We start from the raw sequence: 17,034 nt of genomic DNA, 5'->3' as shown, positions 1-17,034 counted from the left end.
TCTTTATCTAGATAAATACGGATCCACTTAATTAAATCCCCGTTCCCGAAAGATAATTATAAAGAGATGAAATGAATGAATGAATGAATGGACTTGAATGCATGAATGAATGAATGAATGAAGATGAATGAATGAATGAATGAATGAATGAATGAATGAATGAATGAATGCATGAATGAATGAATGAATGAACTTGAATGCATGAATGAATGAATGAACAAATAGTGAAGATACATAAATGAATGAATGAATAAATAACTAAATACTTTTTCAAAATTTGTCACATAAATGGGTTTTTTTTCATAAAATGAAAACCCTTTTATATCATTTAAAAAAATATATAAGCATGTATTGACATATGTCTGCAAATCTTGTATTATCAACTCAATTTGCAATTTTCCTCACAATGCTCGGCGGCCGCTTTTCACCAAAATTGCAGCTGATCAATGCGACCGGAACGGCGTAACGAAAAATATGCGAAGCTTTGGAGCGGATTTCTTTCTTCTTTTTTCTCAATAAGAACAAAATGCTATGCCTTGGAGCGGCTTTCTTTGTTTTTTTTTCTCAATAAGACAAAAATGCTATGCCTTGGAACGGAAATTTAGGTGTAAAAATGGGGGTCCCCTCCGCGGCACATACCCACTATGCATTATATACTGAGTGCCCCCCCCCCCCGGGGGTTGACCATTTTCTAACAAAATTTCGTTCGCTTGCGCCCACTGAAAAAGGTCTACTGATCTGTATACTTTTTATCTATTTGCGGAAAATGACGTCATCGAAGAAATTTGCCAGTGTAGAAAGGAGAAAGGGAAAACAAGGTAGGCTACTTAGAACTTTGAGTTTCAGTCTTTTTAGTGTAATTTAGAACCTTTTAAACAATATTGATATTGAGTTATTGACTAAAGGTATTTTTGGTTTTATGTTCGTGGCCTTGGCTGCTTGAAGCTGCTGCTGAGATTAACATTTAACAAGAATAGAAAAATCCATGCCTGTGCTGTGCAGTGCGAAGAACGATTTGCCATTTGTCTGTCCCACATATTCAGATTTATGTTTTTGGAAACGGCCTGTAATGAGGGATGGGTGTCCGACTGTCCGGACATTTGTCATTATCTGTTTTTTTATCTCTGGATTACTAAAAAAAATGTGAATTCGATAGTTTTAAACTTCTTCAGGCGCTAATGCAGTTTCGCACCGGCCGATTACCAGCACACCTAATCACCAATACTTGTTACCAAATGTCATGACAAGTCTCTCAGTCACATTTCGATGTCAATATATCCACCACTTTTCAAAATATCGTGATCGGGAATGGCTGTATTTCGGCTTCGATCTCAACGTCGTTGATCGACATCGCTTCGCGGATCGCTTGGATTCACTGTGCACCGTAATGTTGATATGAACTGAAGTTAGCAACCAAATCATGCAAACATAGATTCGCATGCGGCATGCTGGCAGTTTGTTCGCCACATTTTCGCATGATTTGGTTGCTAACTTCAGTTCATATCAACATTACGGTGCATGGTGAATCCAAGCAATCTGCGAAACGATGTCTACGACGTTGAGATCGAAGCCGAAATACAGCCATTCCCGATCACGATATTTTGAAAAGTGGTGGATATATTTGACATCGAAATGTGACTGAGAGACTTGTCATGACATTTGGGAACAAATATTGGTGATGAGGTATGCTGGTAACCGGCCGGTGCGAAACTGCATTAGCGCCCTTCTTCAATTTTGTTCTCTTAATGTTGCTTCACATATGATTTTGTACATAAATTGATGTAGAGACAGAGTAGACTGCATGCAAGTGCAATGACACGGACAGGTCATCGTCATGGTGGTATATGGTTGTGGATCGTATTACCGAACACTTTTCATGAATTTGATCATATCAAACACATTATTCCAATAAAATTCACCAAACTTTCACCATAAATACACAAATACCTACAAAATATAAACATGCAGAAATTTTGCCGAAATTGTTTTTCATTTTTACGACATCAGCTTCCAATCGGACCCCTCTTCGCAAGTGAAATATTTTGGTCACTTGAAAAAGTATCGTATTACCGAACGTGTGTTTTCTATGGGAAAAGTTGGGAAAACAAAGTCACTGATGAGCTATTTTGACCATATTTTATTGTTTTGAGGATATAAAGACTTCGAAATTGTGTTTTTGATAATTTTTCATCATTTTTGCTATTTTCCCTTTTGGAAGGAAGTTGCAAAGGTTTGAGCGTATTTGATTATTTTCTGACGCATATGATGCGCGCGTTCGGTAATACAAGGCCGGTCGGTAATACAATCACTCACTATACTGTAGACAGTCTTGAGCCTTTTGAGGACTCCATGATGATGTTTTTTTTAATCCTTTAACATATACTTCTTCATCATTGGAGTCTTGAACCGCCCTTTATATATGTATAAGAGACACATGTAATGATGTAAACAAGGATGGATTTCCCTAGGAAATCCATCCTTCATTATAAAAATCAAGTAAATTGTGATTTTATTAAGCTCTACACCTAATGTGTAGAAAGGTTTAAAAAAAAGAGTCAATTAAAAATGTTAAAAAATAAAGGATTCTTACCAGACGGATGTCGTGTAGAACCCTCGATCCAAATGTACACAACGCAAATACAATAGGGTCGATCCTTGAACCACTTATGTATGACGTACATCCAGTTAGCGATGCTGTTGGAGAACAATTTATAGATAGAAATTATTATTTCACAAATAATAAAATTTATCATGTGTTTATAAATAATTAGCAGTATTATGCCCATTAAAAAAAAATTCGGCCAGAGTAGTCAGACTTTTAAGCACCAATGTACAAAATCCACAATCAAAATTTTTACCTTAGATATAATTTATTATCTCAAATCAGTATTCTGGAAATTGTCTTATCTCTTTAAGGATGTACCATTATACCATACAGTATCTCATGCCAATATATTGCTATCACCATTTGATAGAATTTGCCTTATTTTTTCCACACTGCAAAAACTCCGGTGTTGATTTAACACCAGCCCGGAATCTATAGATGTCCACACCAGAGAAGTATTGAAATAACACCAGTTTGGAATCAAACCTATGCTGTTTTAATACTAATTGGTGTTGTATAAACACATATCTGGTGTTAGGTTAGACCAAAACCAAACTGGTGTTGTGTAACACTTCTCTGGTGTGGACATATATAGATTCTGGAGCCCTGGTGTTAAATCAACACCGTAGATTTTTCAGTTCAGTTACTCCACAAAACTCAGTTCATTCTCTCTTCTTTTCTTTTTCCAGTTTCGTCATTTAGTTCTTGATGGCACACAGTTTGATCAACAAGAGACACTTGGTAAAGATGTGAGTCATGCCTGCCTTGATCTTGTTCAAGAGACGATGGAATGTTGGAGGTGATGATCTCGTCTTTCCTGCCATCGGCTCGGCCAGTGTCCGCCTCATCTTGTAAGTTGAGTGATAAATAGGAGGTCATCAGATCAATTGTAGTCAAGATGTGCGGTTTCTGGGAGTTGGAAAAATCACGCCAGCAATGTTTGTACCAAAGTTGGAAGGAGTGTAGGCGTGATTTACAAGTTACATTTCTTTTTACCCCAACAAGCTTTAGTAACTCTATATAATTCTATCATTGTGCCTCACTTAATTTATTTTAATGTTGCGTGGGGGAATACTTACAGGAATCATTTACAAACTACTGATCCTTCAAAAGAAAGTCATCAGACTCATACATACTCTAATTACAGAAGTCCAAGCATTCCTTTATTTCTGCAGCTTAATATTCTGCCTCATAATGATTTAGTACCCTTGAACTTCAATATTTTGCTATAATGTTTTATATATCTTCCTTTGTTTTTTCATGTTCTTATATTGATTTCATCAATGGGCCCCTTTCACAAGTTCTGCTTCTATCGGGTCCCAAACATTTCATGTTATATTCTCTTTGCCAACCTTCGCACTAAATATTTGCATTATATCACTTGATTGGTTTGAATGAACTTATACCAGTTATATACCATCATCTATATGTACATCATTTGCGCGAATAGGTCCAGTATTATACGGATATTTGATGTCTATAGATACAAGTGTTCCAAGTATTACTTAAGTGCACAATTTAAATTGTTCTAGTGCTCAAGTTAAATTGTTCTATTCAATGATATGAACTAGATTCCACTGGTCTAAGTTCCCATTATAATGATAATTCAGATATGTGAGTGAGCTTTACATTTTATTTTTAATCAGTCTGGCATCGGCCATTGCAGTATTTGTCATCCAACATCCTACCATACGCCAGTGTAAACAAGGTGACCTTTTAGCCGGCTTCCTGATTGGCCTTGTCATCCTTCTAACCATCACTGTTGCCTTGGAGATAGTGATAGGCGTGGTCAGCGGGCAGGGCACTATTACTGATACCTATCCCCGGAGGTTCCTGCCAGCATTGCTGTATGTCAGGGCTCTGGTATTTCTAGCAGAGATTGCAAGTAGCTTGGTAGGTTAAGAATTGTGAAATCATCATGTTAAGTGATTTGATTGGATGAGAATAAAGTTGGCTGATGGATGGAGGATATTTTTTTTCAGGCTATTCATAAGGATCTGCCTACTTAGAATCCTGCATTTAATTAAACCAGTCGGAGGACCTGCTGAAAACCTTCAGAACATTTTATGTTTGCTCAGTTTAGATATATGGACTTTTCTTGCATAGTTAAAGAAAACTTCAGTGAAATAATAAAAACTTGCTGGAAACGGAATACGTGGAATCAATATGGAGATGTACGTACAGTACATGTATGATGCATTCCTTTTTTTGTCTTAAAAAAAGACTTTCCCCAAGACAGACTGCGTTGAGTTTTTTATGATTTTTTAGAAGGAACCCCCTTACTACCATAATCATACAATATTTAATTATACATGTAAAAACTTGGTTATTCTATTGGATCCTGTTACCTTAATTTGAATTGTTTAAATGTTTGGTTGATAGTGTTTCAAGGAGTCCTATGGTTTTATTTTGAAATCATGCAGAATATTTATTCTCTGTATTTTTTTGTTATTGTTGCTTATTTATTCTTCTGAAATAATTTCTTTCTAGGTGGGTGCAGTATGGGTGTTCAGAGATTGGGAGTTACAGTCCGACCAGTCATGTGATGTGAGCCTCGTCCGTCTGGTGCAGGCTGCACTCATCTTTAGCTGGTTCCTCCTTATAGCTATTGCTATCTGTGTACTCATTCTCTTTGGAGGAAAGCATCGCCATGAAAATGAACAGTTTGATGACTTTGATCGCTGGGAAAAGAGGTAGGACATTTGTAGAGTTAGAAAGAGATGCTGTTGACATGAAAATAATGTAAAGATGTCTCCTTGTATCAAATGTGTTTTTAGAAACCTTTATAGTCTGATCTACATGTACATAGCAGAAGCAAGACGCAGACACTTTTTTCGTGATGGCAGCAGCAGTGGTGCATCAACATCTCATCTTAAACCTACATAGCCTGGGAAGAAGAGACTCCCTGGAAAGTTCCACTTGTTTTTGTTTTTTTGATAAATCAAATATTTTGTCACAATTTTCCCTCAACTTCAAACATTTTTCAGAAATAAAGTGAAATTTATTTGGACTTAAGGAAAAATTGGACCCTGTCATTCATGAAAAAATGTGTTGTTACAAATGGGAGTATGAAATATGTTGTTACAAATGGGAGTATGGAACATCTATATTTCTGGTGTAATGTTAAGACAGATTTATCTTAATGATGCAGAACCCAGGGCCCCGTCTTACAAAGAGTTACGATTGATCCAATTAATCGTAACTCTATGGAAATCCATCGGTGTCATAATTTTTTCTACAGGAAATTTGCACAATGTCCTTTGTAAATAAAGAGAAGCACAGTAAATTTTCAAGACATTAAATGCATAAATATACATCATAGTTGGAAATATTTTGATCAAACATGCATAATAGATGTTGATGTTGCTGGACGTCTATAGTTGTGATTGATCGGATCAATCGCAACTGTCTTTCAGACGAGGCCCTGATGTTGTTGTTTTCATATTGAAATGTCCAATCATATATTCATATATTATTATCAATGCATTTAATCTTTATGAAGTTGACATTATATTCTGTTTTTCTCCTAGATGTCGCAGGTGTTGTTTTTGTGTGAAAAAGGATGAGAATTCTCAGGTTGCATATGCTGAAGCTGCTGCAGTGTTTTCATCCCTATTCCAAGTAAGACAGAGCAATATTATATTGCCAAGGGTATCTAGTTAATTTTCTATAAAGCTAACATCACGCTTTGCTAAACGTTGCAATCGATTCTGATTATAATCTCAATAGTATTGAATTCAAGCATTTTCACGCATATGAATACCTGCAAATTATTTATGAAAGGTGAGCCTTACATCGAAATGGAGCCAAAATCAGTTTTACATTACAGACAATACTAGACTATTTCATAGTTAACTCATGGGGAAAGCATCCTTTTCCATGAAAGTGCATAGACATTTAAAAAACAATGACAACTAATGAAGTATGATTGGAGCAGGTGGATGTATCATAAAGCTGTTCGTAAGTTACAAATTAAAAGCTGAAAAGGTTATCACTACTCAGTGGGATCAATTTCTCTTCCAAATCTAATTGAAAAGCTTTATCACCATTCTTTGAGGAAAAAATCCCTCAAAATAAAAAAGCATAACTTTCCAACAATTTTTTTTTGAAAAATATTTGTAAATGTTATTCGACTCAGCTTTTCCAAGGTCAGCATTAAGCGCATTGATTAAATATTCATTACAAATGTTTTAACTGGATCTATGGTTAAATTCTATGTATACATAGATTTTAAGGATTTCTTATTTTGTGGGTTTTTTGAGTATCAAACATCACTTCATGGTTCCATTTCTTTGCTCTCCTTGCAATCAACTCAGAACCTGGATGTGGTCCTATCGGACATTGTCGCAGGCCTGATCCTGGTCCAAGTGGAACAGGCAAGACGGATCCAAGATAGGATCTCAATGACAGCCGCATGCAAAGATCCTGGACCTGATGTTGCCCTGCCTACAGAACCAGTAGAGAGGAGTCTAGAGACCATTTGGCACTACTACCAGTACTCCATGGCATCCAATGGCTGGCCCATTCTAGTCAATGCAGATCTCAAATGCTGGCTCTGCAAGCTTTGCTGCATGGGGAGGTAAATAATTACTATATTAATATGATATATTATAGTCGTTATACATCAATTTCATGTAAACACAGTCCATTTTAAACCAAGAGGTTTATGTGTTTTTGAATGAATCCCACTTTGTGATAACAATAATCATATATTCCACTTTGCATTGCCAACTTAGAGACTTTACTGCCTGTTTGCTTTAGTCACTTTTATTCATTAGGGTGAGTACTGCTTTATACTTTAATGGTGTTCTGCAAAATAATGTAGCTGGAAAATACAATCTACGCCTTGAAAAAGTAAATAAATTCAGTCTAGTTTCCGACATTGGAAGTTACAAACTGATTCAGATGTTAGCCCAAGTCAAGTCCTCCACACATTGTATTAAATTTCGTGAATATAATCATGTCCTTTACAAACACCTGAAAAACCCCAAATACTGTACTTATCAACATATTAAAAGCAAATTTGATTTGTTGAATACTTTTCAGGTGCTGTTCGTGCTTTAGGCCATCAGATCACATAGCCGGTGATAACTGTTGTCAGTGTAACACCATGGCTGTTAGATCCATAGCAAGAGCAGACGAGGAGGACCTTCTCTATGTCAGCTTCAAAAATAAGGTAATTAAACATGGATATGGTTCTCACCTGAAATATACCCCCACTCCCCCCCCCTCCCCCGAAGACAGCGGCATGATGGGCACCTTTCCCAATTGTGGTATTTTTTCATCAGTACTTCTGCCACATAACCAAGAATGTGGCCTCTTTGTCTGTGTCAGAAATAAGTCTCACTGATGAAAAGCATTGCTCTCTGGGTGACAGTTGTCTAGTTCTGCAGACTTTTTTGTTTAAAGTCAATTCAGGAATGTTGATATTTTTACAGTTTGTAAATAAAGAATGCTGATTAATTTGATGATTTGATATGTATTTAGAAACACTCTTGTAATACATAATTATGTGTTGATAGTGTAGTTTAAAAAAATGATCAATCTGTTGGTCTTGTGACATTTAAATGTAAAATGATATATCAAGAAAATAATTCCAGACATTGATAAACATTCTTGATTGATTTCTTGTTGAACAGATATTCCAGAGTCCATTCATTGTTGTCTTAGACCATACTTATAAATCAGTGGTCATCGCTATCAGAGGAACACTCTCGTTCAGGGTAAGAATTAAAGGGGAATGAAACCTTTGGAACAAGATAGCTTTTGTGAAAACAGAGAAATCAAAGAAACAGATGAACGAAAATTTGAGAAAAATTGGACAAATAATGAGAAAGTTATGAGCATTTGAATATTGCGATCACTAATGCTATGGAGATCCTCAAATTGGCAATGCGACAGAGATGTGTGATGTCACTTGTGAACAACTCTCCCCATTACTTTAGTATATATTTCACCTAAATTGCCTCTTTTATCACATCTATCAGTAGAACGTGTGTTCTTTCTATTGGAGGGCATATACAGATTTTTAAAGAATACATCATGGATAAAGAGTTTGTATCACCACAAGAAAAAGCAGAAAGAGACATTTTGAGGGTATTTTATAGTCCATCAAAGGGAAAGTTGTTCACATGTGACATCACACATCCTTAACGTATTGCCAATGGGAGGATCTCCATAGCATTAGTGATTGCAATATTCAATTATGCTCATAACTTTCTCATTATTTGTCCAATTTTTCTCAAACTTTCTTTGTTCTTATTCTTTGATTTTTCTGTTTCGACACAACCCTACTTATTCCAAAGGTTTCATTCCCCTTTAAGTATTTTATAATTTACTGTATGCCCTAACTTTAGCAAAACTTGCATTTTCTCCTTGCAAAAAAAAGGAGATTTGTGAAACCTGTTGCTTCTTTTATTTTACTCCAGGGGAATGAAATAGATACAAAGGGAATGTCATTCCAGTGTTTTTGTACGGCCCCCAAAATGTACCATATTTATGAAGTCCCATGTATTCATTTTATGTGCAGAACAAAGTTGATTTCTCACTATTCATGTGAAGAATCATTGACTTTAGAGGAAAACTTATACATTTAGGAGGTCAATAGACACAATAATTTTTTTTTTATTATTAGTGGTATCGCCGTCATTGCCATTATCATAGCTCACTATTGTCACTAAAATGGTGGGTGCATCACTCAAAATTACTGACGAACATCTGCATGACTCTAATTTCGCTACAGACTAAGAAAATGATATGAAAATGAATTTCAAGCCTGACTAGCCTAAATCTCTGTAGCAAGTTGTTCGGCAGAATATGCCACTGAAAGTCCCTGGTTAGATCATCATCATTATCATTATTACTTCGAACCTGAAAGTGGGTGCAAGCTTCATGCGGCTATTGAAGCATTGAACCAAAAGATTATGCAGCTGATACCAAGCATTGTTTATGTTTCATTTTATAGGATATGTTAACCGATGTGTCTGCTGATGCTGAGAGGTTGGACATAGAGGACCATGAGATCTATGCTCACAGAGGAATCGTCAACAACTCAAAGTACATCTTAAATAAACTTAGTGAACTCAATCTACTTGAAGATGCATTCCATCAATATCCAGTGAGTATCCTTTTGCCAGGTTTTGTATTTTACTTTGATGAGAGTGTGAGCACTGTGAGCATCAGCGTGAACTGAAAAAGAGAAATGCAGCGTTAAGTTCTGATGGTAGAAATGTGATCATCTTGAGGAAATAACTTTTGCTAAGAGTTTTGCTTAGAAATTTTGAAATATTTATGGGAACATATTTTGGTGCTCTCTAGATTTTGGATTTTAGATCTCCCTGTCTTAAAAGACACAACTGGAATTTCCTATTTAGGATGGATGCAACATTAACCTCAGACTAAGGCATCTTGTTGACATGTCTGACTGAACGAACCCTCCGCCATTACTCAGGTTTCTCTATGGAGGATGTGTTTTTGTCTCACCTGCGTAGCAGAGTGAGACTATAGGCGCCGCTTTTCCGACGGCGGCGGCGTCAACATCAAATCTTAACCTGAGGTTAAGTTTTTGAAATGACATCATAACTTAGAAAGTATATGGACCTAGTTCATGAAACTTGGCCATAAGGTTAATCAAGTATTACTGAACATCCTTTTAGAGTTTCATGTCACATGACCAAGGTCAAAGGTCATTTAGGGTCAATGAACTTAGACCATGTTGGAGGAATCAACATCGAAATCTTAACCTGAGGTTAAGTTTTTGAAATGTCATAACTTAGAAAATATATGGACCTAGTTCATGAAACTTGGACATAAAGTTAATCAATTATCACTGAACATCCTGCGTGAGTTTTATGTCACATGACCAAGGTCAAAGGTCATTTAGGGTCAATGAACTTTGGCCGAATTGGGGGTATCTGTTGAATTCCCATCATAACTTTGAAAGTTTATGGATCTGATTCATGAAACATGGACATAATAGTGATCAAGCATCACTGAACATTTTGTGCAAGTTTCAGATCTCATGATTAAGGTCAAAGGTCATTCAGGGTCAATGAACTTTTGCCGATTTGTGGGTATCTGTTGAATTACCATCATAACTTTGAAAATTTATTGGTCTAGTTTGTTACACTTGGACATTAGATTAATCAAGTATCACTGAACATCTTGTGCGCATTTCAGGTCACATGACCAAGGTCAAAGGTCAATGAACTTTGGTCGAATTGGGTGTAAATGTTGAATTATCATCATGACTTTGAAAGTTTATGGATCTGATTCATGAATCTTGGACATAAGAGTAATCAAGTATCACTGAACATCCTGCACGAGTTTCAAGTCACATGATCAAGGTCAAAGGTCATGTAAGGCCAATGAACTTTGGCCATGTTGGGTTTTTTTGTCGAATAACCATCATATCTCTGTAAGTTTATTGGTCTAGTTCATAAAAAGTGGAAATAAGAGTAACCATGTATCACTGAACATCTTGTGCGAGTTAGAGTAGTTTTCAAAGTCAGCACTGCTGCTATATTGAACCGCGTGATGCAGGTGAGACGGCCAGAGGCATTCCACTTGTTTACCATTACATATACCTCCCTATCCTCAAACCATCCCTGCAATATCATAATGCAATTCACAAATATAGTGATGATTGATTGGAATTTTCTTATAAAGTGATTAATAAGTTTTGGGTCAAAGTGTAAATCAGAACAACTTTCAATACCAAGTTGCTGGTCATTATTTTTGTTTTTGTTTTCAGGATTACAAGCTGGTTGTATCTGGTCATAGCCTTGGAGCTGGTGTAGCAGCCGTCTTGTCGATTCTCCTCCGAGAGAAGTACCCAGAAATCAAAGCGTATGCCTTCTCACCCCCTGGTGGCCTTATCAAGTATGTCAATTGATTTCTTGGTCTTATTTTATTTTCATTAGTTGGGTTTATCATCATTTGGTCTGCTTCTTAGATAGTGTGGTATGACATGGGTTAAACCCATTTAGTCTACACTTGGTTTAATAGCCATTTAGTCCAATTATCATTTAGTCTAAATGCCCATGTGGTCTAAGTTTTGCTTCATCAACTAATTGTACTTCATCAAATGAAAAATTGGTTTATAAATAGATTTTAAAAAGTTCATCTAACCTTGTAGACTAAATGGTGGATAGACCAAGTGGATATCAAATACAATTTGTATAGTCTTACTGGAAATAAGACAATATGGTGAATCGGCTTAATTCCAATCATGGATTAGATGTTATTTGGTTGCCATGTCAATGGCTTGAGATGTAATTTATACATTTAGCAACCAAAATATTTTTGATTAGTACTGTAAAATTAGGGGAAATTAAAGATAAATCAGATTCTACAATGTTTTTTTTATAAAATTTACGGCATAAACTAATACTTGTGAAAGTTTCATTCTTTAGTCAAAATTTGCGCAATTGTTGTGATTTTTGGAGCTTATCCGCTCTACTTTTAGTAGCAAAACTAGGATTAGACCGTGTGGAATGAAAACAAATGGATAGTAGATGAAGCAGGTATAGGCCAACCACGTCAGTATTCTTGAATAATCAGATGACATCTTGATATCTCCTCTTCATATTTGGAATGAAAAGCATTTCAACATGACCACTCTCCAATTATTTTGCGTCTGATGATTTCACTATTTTTTCTGTCTATTCCCTTTCAGTGCTGAAGGAGTATTATATTCTCAGAGTTTTGTTACTGCTGTAGTACTAGGAGAAGATATAGTACCTAGGTGAGTTATTACTGGAGCATATAGTCGTTGAGTTGTTGAAACCTTGTATCCCGCATTTTTTTTATTTTAGGACAGCTTGGAAAAGTTGTATTTTGGAGTTGTGACAATAGTGGCGACCTCATAGAGTCTGAAATCGGTCCCCTAATTCCTAAAGATAATTATTTCTAGGCAAAATAAGGTGGCAAATATATTAAATCAAAGTTTTTCTGAGCTGTCCCCAAAATTTAAGATTTTAAGATAATGTTTAACCTGCCCATCGATGTTACCTTTCAAAGTGATATCCCGCTCTGTATCATAAACCAGTAATTAAAATTTCAATTTGAAGAAGATCTTGAATAATTATCAATTTCCATTATACTGGGTGTATCAGAAAAAAAGGGAAACCACACTATAATACCTTTTAAAATCTGTATAAAATCATTGACAAACACAATTGTTTTACTGTTTTCATATCCAATGAATTGGAAGCGGCGAACCACCTGCTATTTTGCATTATTATTTTTTAGAGTGATGGTGTCCAATGATGCTTGGTCCTAGAAAACTTATTTGGGAAATGCTGATGTATTATACTATAAATTCATGTAAATTAATCATTAATTTGATAATTTTGTCACATTCTATCATAAATTTGGGGTTTCCATTTTGTTGACACATCCTGTATGTGTACATGTAAGTGTATTCTTACTATTCATTTTTTTTTCAGGATGAGCATGTGTACCCTCAAACAGCTCAGGGATCAGTTAATAGAAGTTATTAAAAGCTGCCCAGTGCCTAAGGTAAGCTGACATATCACTTGATCATTTGCATATTTTGAGCATGATTGGGTTTATACACGTTCCATTGTCCAGCTTAAATATTGAAATTCTATTTGCCTTTATGTCAGTGAAAATCTGTACTTGAATATTATGCACAAGAGATATACGTAAGTGGGTAAATCTTCAGCAAAACTTGATTTCATTTGTGGAGGTGATGTGGTTTCGGGGGTCTTTAGTCTGCCTTGAAAGATTTATATACTATTTGTTTATTTTATCTGATTTAATCAATATTTAAAAGATTTTATTTGAAGATTAATTGACCAATTACATTATAATCACAGATAAAAGCAAAATAGCTCATGAGAAGCAAAGTGAAGAAGTTTAAGAACACTATAAGGTAGGCATGAATACAGCATTACAGAATGCAATCAAAACACACCCAAAATAAAAATGTAAATAAATCAAGATCATCATTATAAACAAACACCAGTGGCAACAGTTGAATAAACAATAATTTTTACTCCGAGTCCTACATTATGATATTGCAAACTTGATCAAATTATGCTCCCTATTCCATTTTATTCTCAGTACCGAGTCATCATGCGTGGTCTTTGGTACACCTGTAGAGGTCTTCCAGAGACTCTGCCATTGTCCGTCAATGAGATGGACCATGAAGATGGACTGTGCTGTAACCCCCGGGAACCCCTCCTACCTGCCAATCCTAGAGAAGCAGAACAACGTCTCCTTGATAGTCCTGCAGAGGAAGAACATCGTCATAGAGAAGGTAGGTGTTCTCCTTGCCTTGACATGAATGTTGTGTCTGTTGTGCACAAGGAGTGCATTCTCTCTTAAAAAATAACAGTTGTGCTTTGTATCCTGTGGCACAAATGCTATGTAAATTATTATCATTATTATTATTGTTATCATTATTGTTATCATCATCATCATTATTATTTATTATCATTATTATTGTTATCATTGTTATTTTATTATTGCTATTATTTCATCATTATTTGTTCTTGATTGTTTTTGTTGTTACCATCATCAGTATCTTCATTATCAGCATCATCATCATTTATATCATAAATACCCTCCCCCTTTCTCTCTGTTTTAGAAAATGGTGATGCTCATGATGGTGAAATAGAGACCATTGCAGTGGATGTCGATAATGGCGCTGCTTCATCATCTAACGGAAGGCTCTCAAGTGTCTCAAGTCGTAAAGAATTCATGCCGCTGTTTCCCCCTGGACAGATGATCTGGATCACTCGCAGGGAGATACATTCTGGGTAAAATAACAACTTTTATCTATATAACTTCTTAGAAAATTGGAATGGGATTCTTGCAATTAGCAGACTTATTTATTTATTTCTATTTATTTACTTCATACATTGTTTCTAATCTTCTTTGTGTGCCTCGATTGTCATTATTTGCAGATATGTGCCTTTTACAAAGATGGAATTATTATTATGTTCAAATGCCATTTCATAGTGGCTCTTTTAGTGCGCTTTGAGTTAGCAGGAATGCATTATTTGTGTAGCTCAACTTTCCTATATTTTGGGGTTTTACTTAATTTGTTATTGGAAGAGTGAGTAGAAGCCTAGAAATTACAATATAAGAAATGATGGCATGAATTTGTCCATGCAACTCTTGGAAATTTTTTGCACATACTTATTTTCATTTGTGCAAAAAACTTTTTTTAATATCATTTATCTACACAATAGAAGTTGCATGCCTCTGCAACATATATTTTGAGGACTCATATCCAATTGACTTTTCAGGCCTTTACAGGTCCACAGGCCTGTTGCAGAAGAAAAATTCAACTAAAAATGTGCATACCCCCCCAAGCATGTTGTTTTGATTAAGAATTAAGTTCCATATGATTGCAGCTCTTTAGGCAACAGGTCCTATCGCTGAAGGATTCTTTATGATTGATTTTCCAATATGATGATTCGAGATAAGATTGTTTCTTACATTCCAACTTTGGCAGAGATTGAAACGTCATATAACCCTAATGTCTGCTCTCCCATCATTTCCTCAGTGGTTGCTGCGGATCTAACAATGAATACTGCGCTCACTGGGTGACCCATCGCCAATTTGACCACATCGGTGTCCGGCCTGGCATGATCAAGGACCATCTACCCGTGGACATCAACCAGGCCTTCGCTTGGTTGGTTGACCGTGTCAAAAACGGTCATGTTGTCCATCCTGACTGTTGAGAAATGTTGGAGGGCTGAAATCATCCAAGGGTTTGGGAAACAACTCACTTGATTGAACCAGGATATTATATTCACAAAGCCCCTGAACTTCCTTGAGAGCCTATGGAAACCTTGGGGTACAGCATTGGTACACCTGCAAACCCCTAATCAGGTATATCAGGAGTAGTGAGTGACCTGTTGGTCACCCGCCCTGTGGCATAGATGATGCCAGAAAACTGATAGTGGTGATTAATCATTGTGTGATATGTCAGAATTCTATGTCTCTTTGAATATGATTATAGAGAATCTTTCTGTATTCAGTGTTCATGAACTTTAAAGTATGGCACGTTTGTGTCCTGTGCGCATGGTTTATGAAGCATGAAAATGACTGGGTGTGCCAGGACTCCAAAGTCCAGTTGATTAGGTTGACAAATAGAAGGATGTAACTCACTTTGGCAAATTTAAGATTTTGGTACCAGAATAATAAGGAAAATATAAAGATTCTCAAGTCCACTTCCTGTTGCCTTTAAAGTAATACTTCGCCACATCTCAATTGATTATTTTTGTAGAACATAATATAACATTATTTAGGTTCTCAAATTTATTGGGTTTCTCTTAAGTTTAATGCATTTACAATTAAAGAAAAATTACCAATCTATTGTCTAAAGAAAATTTTGGGGAAAAATAATTCCATTTTATAATGATCATGCTATATATACGTTTAATGTTGTTTATTCTCATTCATCGATAATTTCACTGACAGGCCTATCCGGTGCTTTGAATTTTAGATGCACCGTAATTATAACAAGTTTTTTTAACAACAACCCTTTAAATGTTACAACAATCACCAAAACAGTGCTTTGTTGATACAATATGTACTTTGTTGCCAGGGATGATTTTCTTTTTCTTGGCCGAGAAATGAAATTGTGTGCAGTGTTTATTGAAGCTTATATGATCAAAAATCTTTTGCAAAGTATGACAGTTATTTTTTTTAATTGCATTTTTTGATCTTTTCTAAAGTTCTTCTGGTGCCTTCTATAAAAAGATTTTGATGGTGTTATATTCTGTTTCTAAAATATATTGAAGATTTTATTTTTGCCATTATGATCAGTGCTGAATAAATTATTTTGATAACCATTGTGTGGTATTTTGTAAATTTCATTTTATGATATGTCAGAAAGGAAAATCTTTGTTCCTGCTTCTTCAAAAGTGCAGATTTTATTTTGTATTTTTCAATAATTTGTTTATTTTTTTTAAAGTTGTATGCTAGAAATGTTTTAATTTGTAACTGTGCTTGTCTCAAATTCTGTACAATGAACTTATTTTCATGGTTTTGAAATATTCAACAGGTGCTTTTAATATTGTGGTGCACCTTTCATGTAGGTGATAGCGTAATTGTTTCATGGTGTAATTATAACCACAAATATGAAGCTGCATGGTAGCTCAGTAGAGGGGGTTTCAGATTCCGGTGACAAGGGTTCGATTCCTACTTGATGCACCTTTGGTAAGGCATTGATTCTCATTACCAGGTCCCTCGGAGAGGACCTTGAGCCTTTGGTCCTCTGGTTGCTTGCTTACAGGCTTTCCTGCTTTCTTAATGGCAATCTGGTAAAAAAAAACACCACCGTATACCAAAAATCATTATCAAGTTTGGTGTTGACTGCCTATGCTGGTGTTAAGACTGGTGTTGCAAATGACATCAGTACATGTATATATTTGTGGCATCATTTATGT

The 17,034-nt window shown here is 35.7% G+C and overlaps 1 protein-coding gene across 2 annotated transcripts; it reads left to right on the top strand.

Moving 5' to 3' along the window:
- The first annotated feature begins 737 nt into the window (after nt 1-737).
- LOC121422689 (diacylglycerol lipase-beta-like) lies at nt 738-15,952 on the top strand. 2 transcript variants are annotated; one of them, XM_041617854.1, is made up of 15 exons: nt 738-818; nt 3,295-3,456; nt 4,252-4,498; nt 5,096-5,298; nt 6,136-6,226; nt 6,922-7,184; nt 7,652-7,781; nt 8,245-8,328; nt 9,570-9,722; nt 11,358-11,485; nt 12,282-12,350; nt 13,054-13,126; nt 13,694-13,889; nt 14,220-14,391; nt 15,144-15,952. In XM_041617854.1, exons 2-15 carry the CDS (start codon nt 3,362-3,364, stop codon nt 15,319-15,321), a joined length of 2,082 nt encoding a protein of 693 aa, XP_041473788.1. In that variant the 5' UTR covers nt 738-818; nt 3,295-3,361; the 3' UTR covers nt 15,322-15,952. The 2 variants fall into 2 exon arrangements, with proteins under 2 accessions (XP_041473788.1, XP_041473787.1); XM_041617853.1 differs by lacking the exon at nt 738-818 and adding an exon at nt 1,787-1,825.
- The last annotated feature ends 1,082 nt before the right edge of the window (nt 15,953-17,034 follow it).

Source organism: Lytechinus variegatus, chromosome 10 (genome assembly GCF_018143015.1).
Source record: "Lytechinus variegatus isolate NC3 chromosome 10, Lvar_3.0, whole genome shotgun sequence".
In the NCBI taxonomy this organism is placed as follows: domain Eukaryota; kingdom Metazoa; phylum Echinodermata; class Echinoidea; order Temnopleuroida; family Toxopneustidae; genus Lytechinus; species Lytechinus variegatus.
Note: the sequence above shows the minus strand (reverse complement) of the source record. Positions and strands in the feature narration are given on the sequence as shown.